The sequence below is a fragment of the Elephantulus edwardii genome, unplaced genomic scaffold (genome assembly GCF_000299155.1).
Source record: "Elephantulus edwardii isolate Elephantulus edwardi_28Jun2011 unplaced genomic scaffold, EleEdw1.0 scaffold00047, whole genome shotgun sequence".
NCBI classification, from domain to species: Eukaryota; Metazoa; Chordata; class Mammalia; order Macroscelidea; family Macroscelididae; genus Elephantulus; species Elephantulus edwardii.
In genome coordinates, this window is record NW_006399797.1 from 17,199,385 (window position 1) to 17,209,090 (window position 9,706).

The 9,706-nt window shown below is 39.3% G+C and overlaps 1 protein-coding gene across 1 annotated transcript in view; it reads left to right on the plus strand.

Moving 5' to 3' along the window:
- MYRFL (myelin regulatory factor-like) overlaps positions 1-5,707 on the plus strand; it is a gene marked incomplete at its 5' end in the record, with an annotated part of 174,930 nt that extends 169,223 nt beyond the window's left edge. The window contains 4 exons of the mRNA XM_006886110.1: positions 1,351-1,425; positions 4,339-4,459; positions 5,416-5,490; positions 5,621-5,707. Of these exons, the coding sequence (XP_006886172.1) occupies positions 1,351-1,425; positions 4,339-4,459; positions 5,416-5,490; positions 5,621-5,707 (358 nt within the window). The remainder of the gene's footprint in view (positions 1-1,350; positions 1,426-4,338; positions 4,460-5,415; positions 5,491-5,620) is intronic.
- Between the last annotated feature and the right edge of the window lie 3,999 nt (positions 5,708-9,706).

Consider the following 9,706-nt stretch of genomic DNA (forward strand, 5'->3'; position numbering starts at 1 on the left):
TAATATTTATTTGTATTGTTATTGTTGTTATATACTGTTGAGTTGCTTGTAACCCATTGTGACCTTATGTACACAGCAGCTCTGAACTCTGCTCTGTCCTGAGCCAGTCTCACTAATACCAACACACCAACCCCATTGCCCCAGTTACTATATCAATGCATCTCATCCATGGTCTCCCGCTCCTGAGATGTCTGTCCACCTTTCCAAGCATGATGTCCTTCTCCAAGGACCAATCTCTCCTGGCCATGTGTCCAAAGTATGTGAGACAAAGCTTTAAAATCCAAAGTATGTGAGATGGAGCCTTCAAGGAGAAACTTGGTTTCAACCTCTCTAAGACAGATAGATTTGTTTCCTTGGCAGTCCATGGTGTATATTTAAGACTCTTCTCCAATACTACAACTCAAAGGTATCAATGACAAGATGCTTTTTCTCCTTGTGTGTAAGAGGATAGTGCTTGTGAGGTGGTGCTCTGAACTACTAGGCTGAATTCTGTATAATGTGTAGGTATCAGGAAGCAGGAAATGAATTCCCCCAGCAGAACAAATCTCTCCTGATCCTAGTCTAGATATATTTCCTTAACTTTGCGTTCCTTCTTTTTTTTTTTTTTAATCACATCTAAATTGACTGACTCTTTGCCCTATTTATCAAGTTTTAGGTTGTTTGCTCCATCTAATTCAAAGGGATAGCCAGATCATCAGCAGAATTTGTATTAGATACAGGATGCCTTTTGCTGGAGTTTTCCATTGAAGTATGAATCAAAAGAACCCTTTCTGCCTTGTAGGGAAGACATTAATGCATGAGCATTTCTGTTTTGAAATTTTTCAAAAGTAAACAGTAATTAGGACTACAGTAATTTTAGTTGATTCATATTTTGAAAGTGCATATTTCCTGTTAATCTTACTTTAAAGAGAATTATTTATTATAGAAAAACTGGTCTGTCTTACCCCTCCCCCCCCCAATTTTCCTTTCCAGGGAGATCATTAGCTTGAAATTTTAATTTCATTTGACTTCTGAAATTGGAATCTCCTTACAGGGAACTGAAGTTATTTCCTGTGTACTTGGTTTTGTGCATTTGGTTTGAGATTTGATTTTCCATCATTTGTTCTATGTGTTCTAAAAACATAGAAATATTTGTGGCATGGTTTCTATTAAACTCTGAAAGAGATAGCTCTGTAAAATTTGACAGGTAAGTCTCTGAAATACATAGAACCCTATCATGTTAAGCTTGATATTCTCTGTTATTTATCCTATAATATTTAACAGCTTACAGCATACCTAATGAGTAGCTAAACCACTTTTGAAGTGTTCCAGGCTTATTTTGATTTGTAATTTTATTTTTTCCATAATTAGGTCTGGAAATTACAATTACAATATTCCAGTTAATAAGCACACACCTACCAATGTCAAATTCTCTCTGGAAATCAAGTAAGTGCCTAACTTTATAGTTTTACAGTTGATTGCATAGTAAGTCTGAATGTTCTCCGCAATTGATCAGAAAGTTGGGAGTTAAAAGGTCTCAGTGTATCGTAACTGATGATGGCTGAGTTGGAAGGTGGGTCCTGTACTAGGAACCCTTTAATGCAGTGAGGCTTCTCTGGCCTCTTCGCTAGATCTGTCAAGGGGATGACCTTGGACTTGATGTTCTACAGACAGCCTCAGCCTCTTCCCTTTGAGTTGGAATGAGAATAAGAACAATAGCTTTGTCTCTAGATGAAAGATCACTTATTTTGGTGAAATTGGATCATAATGCTAATGTGGACAGCATCTCTTTCCCTAGGGCAGAAGGAAAAAAAAGGAGCCAGAGTTTGAAACTGGTCAGACTAGTAACAAAATTTTGTGCTTGTTATTTGTTAACTGGGTGATCCTAGAAACCCCAAACCCAAATCCACTCCCATTGAGTTGATATGACTCATAGCTATCCTCTATCATTTTCCAAGGTTGTAAATCTTCACTGGAAGAGTGCCTATCTTTTTCTCATGGAGTGGCTGGTGATCTTGGAGAAGTTCTTGTTTTTTTCTGAGCAGTATTTCTTCATTCAGAAAATGAATATGATGTTATATCACAAAATATATAGCTTCTATTAATAATTACTGCTAATAGTAGTGAAATTAATAGCTGCCTTTTTTTTTAAAGCATACACTGTATACCAGATATTTTGCCTTAATATTTTGCGCTGAGTCACATAATCATTACAACCGCCCTCTGAGGCTGGTTAACATGCTTACTTGCCAGAACCACTAGTTTATGTGTTTGCTTTTTTTTTTTTTCAGATAAGAATCCTTGGGATTTAATGGGTCTGACAACTTGTCTCAAATTTCACTGTTATTATGTGATGGATTTGGGCTTGAAACTTAACATGTGGTTTTAATTATCATTCTTCTGTCTCTTAATTGAATTAAGACATGTAAGGACTTTGACCATTCATGGCATGTGGTAGGCACTCAATAAATGGTAGTTAGGATTAGGGAGCTCTGGTAGCCTAGTGGTAAGAATCTGTGCTGTAATCCTGAAGGCACATGGTTTGAATCCACCAGCTGCTTGCTGGGAGAAAGAGAGACAATCTCCTCCCATGTGATTAACTGCCTCTGGAAACCTGCCGGAGGGTCAGCTGTGGGTCGTTCTGACTTGAGGCTTCATGACAATAACATTAGGATTACCTTTCCACCAAAAGTGAGCTCTGGTGGCAGCAGTTCAAAGATGCTTAGCTGATAAGTGAAAAGTAAGCTGGGAGCTCACCAGCTGCTCCAAGGGAGAAAGATGGCAGTCCGCCTCCAGAGAGATCTGTAGTCTCGGAAATCCTATGGAGCACTAGTACTCTGCCCTACAGAACCATTGTGGGTTAGAATCAATTCGGCGGAAATGGGTGGGCTTTTCCACCCAAATCACACAACCCTAATTTATTCTCTTGAACTATTTTAGATAATTATGATCTAAATACACTTTTAGACTTTTAATAAATATGTTTTTGTTGTTGTTGTGTGTTCTGTAGAGTTAGAACTTACCCATAGCTGACCCGCTATTCAGAGGCAGTAAATTGCACGGGAGGAGATTGCCAATCCTTCCCCTGTGGAACAGCTGGTAGATTAGAACCTAGTGCCTTGAGAATTGCAATGCAGTTTCTTGTCACTAGGCCACCAGAGCGCCCTTAATACGTATACTTAAAAAAGTATGCAGTGATCCACTCAGCAGGAAATGTTTGTTATTGTTGCTGCTGTGTGTCAATTCTATTTCTTTTGTGCCTTTTTATTTTATTCTTCTTTTATATCCTCCCTATTTCTTTTATTCCTCTTTCCTCGGTCCACCCATTCTTCTTCTGCTTCTCTAATTCCATTATTCTTCTTAATGATTTTCCATACTCTGTCTCTTCCTCTATTTCAGTCAGACTTAATAATCTTTATCAGTTGTGCTTCTGTAGAGCGCTAATAATGTTCAACTCCACTGCTTACCTTGGAAAGGTTTGTTTTGATCAGTAATATTTCATGACTCAGAATCTTCTGTATTTCAAGCAGAAGTGGAACATACTATTCTTGAAAGTTAAATGTACTACTCTGCGGTCCTTGAGTAACTTTGAATAGCATGTCCTCATTTGTTCATAAGGGAGGGAAATTAGCTTACATAGTATTTTTCTGAATTGGCAGAAAACCATCTTGAGCCTTTTCATGAAGGAACCACTTTTCTAATATGGATGAATTAAAAATAACACATATCCTCGATCCTTGGCTAAAATTTTTAGGTTATTCTCACGTGCACACAAGAATAATTTTTTAAGACAGACTGGTTTCATCTTTTTGGTCATAATTAGTGGGCTTACCACCTGAGGAAGAGAAACAGCCTTTCTCCCAGGACTTCCACTCTGTGATAGTTTTGCTGGCTGGTAAATTAGGGTATGACTCACCCCTTTGTTCCTACCTGTTTGTTTGCCTTGCTGCTTCCAGTAATATCTTTCCAGACCAGAAATTGGAAGAATCTAAAATACTGAAAGCATCAATAGATACAAATTCAGTTGCAGTGAAAAAAAATAAATGGACAGGCCCTCAAATTATTTTTTAAAATGTATGGCAATGAAGAGTTCTGATATTGAGCTGGTTTAAGGCGTGAGAGTTGCCTTTAGAAACTGGTGTATGCTATCTCAGTAGTCATCTGAGATGGGGTTTCTTTCTGTAGTGAGATGTGAGCCTGCACATTGGTATCAGTGAGTCTGTGTAATCGAATGCCTATTGTCAAGTTTGAATAGATTTCTATGCTACATTCCCATTAGTCACTCTTTTAGTGATATGTAGCCAAGTAGGAGCTGGTAACTGCATTTCCATTTGCCATTCTTTCCTTTGTCTCTTGAAGCACAACAGAGCCATTGATAGTCTTCCAGTGCAAATTTACCCTTGGAAATATATGTTTCCACAGTAAAAGGGAGGCCAAAGGGATCCAGAGTCACAGGGAAATCTCCCAGGAGATGACACAGGTAATGCTTTCCCGGATTTTCTCATTTCTTGACTCTCTGTCCTATTATAGATGGAAACATGTCTAAAGATATGGTACAGTGTGTGTTTACCTCTGAGAAGTGTTAGTAACTGCTACGTAGTCAGCCCTTACTCATAGTGAATCTCATGCATGGTAGAACTGACGTGATCTGGGCCCACACACTCTTTGTCACTGTTAATATGCTTGAGTCCTTTGCTGTGGCCATTGTGTATTTTGAGTGCCCTCCAAGCCCTGGGGGTTTATCTTCCAGCATCATAATGGGTAGTTGCTGTTGTTGTGTGCTGCCAAGTTATACTTGGAATTGGCTCACAGCTGACCCTCCAGCAGGTTTTCAGAAGTGGTAACTCACATAGGAGGAGAATGCCCATCATTCTCCCACAGAGCATCTGGTGGATTCAAACCACATACTTTGGAGACTGCAGTGTAGCTTCTTACCATAGACCACCAGTGCTCCCTGTAATGCACAGTAGTCTCTTACAGTTCATGAAGTTTTCATTGACTAAGTTGTAAAAGCAGATCCTAAGCCCTTTCTTCCTAGTCCACTGTAGACTGTAAGTGTCACTAAAACTTACCACCATGGGTGACCCTAATGGTATTTGAAATATTAATGGCATCATAGCCACTCACAAAATACCACAGTAGAACAAACTGACCATCAGCCAAATGCCAATCCCCCCCCGCCCCTTTGCTGGTTGATCCTGGTCTCGGAGTTTTTCTCAGCATCTCTCTTGTGTCTTTAAGATGATGTAAAGTAAAGGAATTAGTATATGAAAATCAAGAAAAAAACATTTTTTTAAAAAGATAATGTAAACTGTTGAAGCCCTTCTTATCCAAAGCTATTATTACAAATAAACCACCAACTGTAAAGAAGGAAAAACTCCTTTTCAATTGAGTGTTAAACGTGGTTATGCAATGGGTCTTTCTTTCCTTATTTAGGGCTATCAGCACATTTGGAATCTTCCCGTAGCTCCTTTCTCTGACAGTGCATACCATTTTCGTGTAGCTGCACCGGTAAGTCACCTTCTTGTTCTTTTCAGTGAGAAACAGACTAAAGAACGATATACCTGTATCTTTGTATCTATCTATACACTTTAACTACAGTAAATACGTCTATTAATCTGTCTCTTCTTTCTTCTGGCAGGATTTAGCTGACTGTTCGACAGATCCTTATTTTGCTGGGATATTCTTTACAGATTACTACTTATACTTCTATCGACGCTGTGTCTAATTTATTCAAGTGTGGCTGGGAAACCTACGAAAGAAAAACACGCATAAGACAGTTAAATGTTCAAGACACTCACATTTATTGCTCAAGGACTTTTCAGCCTTTGGCTTCCAATAGCTTTGGGACATTAATAAAGAGAATAAAAAAATGTTTGCTGAAACTCAAGATGATATGGTGTTTGAGTGTTCCATGACTATAAAGAAAACTTTCCCTGAAGTAAACGGTACTCTTGGATTTGAAAATACTGCTTCTGCAAATAAGGAAGCACTGAGGTCAGAACTGAAAGTTGTAATTTTACTTTGCTTGGTGTATTTCAAAGCTTTGGAGAAACATGAAGGGATCCGTTTCAGCTGGATCACCTTGGCCTCATTAAACAAGGGCTTCGTTAACAATGTGTAATGTAATTGGGGGTGCAAAGTAGGTGATTCTGACACTGAGTTCACGTTTAAGCAAAGCATATTTCTGTGTATGTGTGTATACACAACACGTTGTGGTTGTTCTTAGGTGCTGCTAACTACAACTCATAATTTCCCCATGTACAACAGCCCTGAACCTTGCCCAATTATCTCTTGCCCACCATCTCTGATATGCTCAATTTCACTGTTGCAGTCACTGTATCAACCCATCTCATTGAAAGTTTTCCTCTCTTTCTCAGCCAGTTACCTTTCTCAGTATGACGTCTTTTACTATGGACTGGACCCTGCTGACAAAATGCCCATAACAGGTGAGACACAATTTCACCATCTTAGCATCTGAGGAACACCCTGGTGGTACCTCCTACAAGGTAGTTTTGTTTGTTATTTGCCAGTCCAAGCAATATTCAGTGCTCTTTGCCAAGTACCACAATTCAAAGGCATCTAGCCTTCTGTCATTTTTACTCACTGTCCAACTTTCAGATGCATTGGAAGTAATTGAAAATACCTAGGCTTAGTCTTTAAACTGAGCAGTCATTACTCTGACATATTGCTCTTTAGCACTTTGGAGAGATCCTTGACAGTGAATTTTTCCAATGCAACACGTCTTTTGGTTTCTTGACTGCTGTTACTATGGGTGTTGATTGTGAACCCAGGTAAAATGAAATTGTTGACAACTTCAAAAATTTTTCCACCTATCATGATGCTGCTTCTTGGTCCAATGGTGAGGATTTTTGTTTTCTTGACATTGAGATGTAGTCCATAATCCATGTATTCTTTGATCTTCTGCAGCAAGTGTTTCAAGGCCTCTTGACTTTCTACAAGAAAGAGTGTTTTGTCTGCATATTGCAGATTGATGAGTCTTCCTCCGGTCCTGATGGCACGTTTTTCCTCATAAAGTCCTACTTCTGGAATGATTTGCTCAGCATATAGATTAAATGTTGTTGTGTGTAATCAAGTTGGAACTAATAGTTCATCTTCCACTGGATTTTCAGAGACAGTAAACTGCATGGGAGGAGACTGCCCATTGTTCTCCCATGGAACAGCTAGTGGATTCGAATTTGTGTGTCTTTGTGATTTCAGTGTGAGTTCTTACCATCAGAGCTCCCTATAGATTGAAATAGGTATGAAGAAAAGATACAACCCTGACACACATCTCTCCTGTTCTTGCATCATGCATTTTTTCCCCTGTATACATTTTGCATGAGCCCAATTAACTCTTCTGGAATTCCTCTTCTTCTAAATGTTATCCATAATTTGTTCTGATCCAATAGTTAAGTGCATTTGCATAGTCAATAAAGTACAAATAAGCATCTTTCTCTGACACACCTGCCCCCATTACTTCAGTCACTGAGTCAATCCATCTCATCTAGGATCTTCATCTCTTGAGTTGTCCCTCTGCCCTTCCAAGCATCATGTCCTTTTCCAAGGACTGGTATGTGAGACAGAGTTTCAAAATCCTTGCTTCCAGGGAGTGGCCTGGTTTCACCCACACCAAGACATATCTATTTGCTCTCTTACTCTGTCCCTCCACCCTTCCTAGCCTTCCCAGCATGATATCCTTCTCCAGGGGCCGATCCCTTGCGGCAACATGCCCAAAGTATATGAGACAGAGATTTAAAATTCTTGCCTCCAGAGAGCAAATTGGGTTTCACACTCTCCAGAATAGACCCGGTTTTTTTTCCTGGCAGTCCATTGTATGATAAATACTCTTCTCCAGTACCACAACTCAAAGGCATTGATTTTTATCTATCCTCCTTAGTCATTGTCCAGCTCTCTTATGCATAGCAAGTAATTGCGAAGACCATGACCTAGATCAGGAACATATCAATCTCTAGACTGATATCATTGCTCTTTAATACTATAGAGAGGTCCCGGACAGCAGATTTTCCTAAAGCAATCAATCTTTTGATTTCCTGGCTGTTGGTACCAAAAGTACTGATTGTGGAGCCAAGCAAGTTGAAGCTGTTAACAATTGCAATCTCTTCTGCATCCATCATGAAGCTGCCGGCTGACCCAGGGGTGAGAATCTTTGTTTGTTTGTTTGTTTTTTTATGTTGAATTTCAATTAATATTGAAGGCTTCAGTCCTTGATTTTTCTGCAGCAAATGCCTCAGGTCCTCCTCAGTTTCGGCAAGCAAGGTAGTATCATCTGCATAATGCAGATTGTTAATAAGGCTTCCTCCAATCCTGAAATCCTGATGCCACATTCCTCCACATAAAGTTCAGACTCTTGGATGATCTGTTCCTCAAATAGATTGAAAAGGTATGGAGATAGGATGCATACTTGACGTACACCTTTCCTGAGTTTGAATCATGTAGTGTTTTCTTGCTCTATTCTGATGACTACCTCCTGGTCCAAGTATAGGTTTCACATAAGCACAATCATATGCTCTGGGATTCCCATTTTTCTCAAGGTTAGCCACAATTTGTTGTGATCCACACAATCAAATGCATTTGCATCGTCAGTGAAACAGACAGACATTCCTCTGGTACTCTCTGCTTTCAGCTAAGATCCATCTAATATTGGCAACAATATCCCTGGTGCCAAGACCTCCTGTAAATCCAGCCTGTCTGTTCCAGTAATTTTTTGGATAATCTTCAGCAGGATCTTGCTTGCATTATATTAATAATATTGTTTGTTAATTTCCACACTGTTGGATCACCTTTTCTTGGAAGTGGAAGAAATATGCATCTCTTCTTGTCAGTTGGCCAGGTAATTGTCCTCCAGATTGTTTGGCAAACCTGGTGAGCGTATCCAGGGCAGCATCTGTTTGTTGAAATATGTCAACTGGTTTGCTGTCAATTCCTGGAGCCTTGTTTTTTGCCCCTTCCTTCAGAGCATCTTGAACTTCCCCCTTCATTACCATTGGCTCTTGATCATATGTTGTTTCAGTAACTTGTGTGAGTCAATTCTTTTTGGTATAGTGACTCTGAGTACTCCTTCCATAGTTTTTTTATGCTTCCTGAGTCATTGAGCATTCTTCCCACAGCATCCTTAAGTATTGCAACTTGAGCTTTAATTTGTTATTCAATTCCTTAGTCATTGGCAGTAATAATTCTCTTCTTTCTTATTTTCATATTTTATTAAACCTGTTCCAAAGTGAAAGAATCTTCAAACCCAGTCATATTGAGTTGACTCTGATACTATGAATCTTTGTTAGAGGAGACTGCCCATCTTTATTACATAGAGCAACTGATGGATTTGAATCACTAAATTTTTTGTTAGTAGTCCAACACTTTATAGAATACTCTACTAGGGTTCCTTATCCATGTGCCAGGTGGATGAAAAGTACTTGGAAGACTCCAGCTGCTAAGAAGAGTAAATTCATGATCCTTGCTGTCATGGAAGGCCTTGTTAAATAAACTTACTAATACAAGCTAGTTAAACTACTAATGGCACAAATGCTCAAATACTCATCTGTTGTTGTTTGTTGTTGTTATGTGCCATTGAGTTGCCTGCGACTCATAGCAACCTTATGTACAACATCCCTAAACCCTGCTCTATCCTGTGCCAATTGCACTGCCTCTGACACACCCATCCCAATTACCCCAGTCACTGAATCAATCCATCTCATAGAGGGTCTTC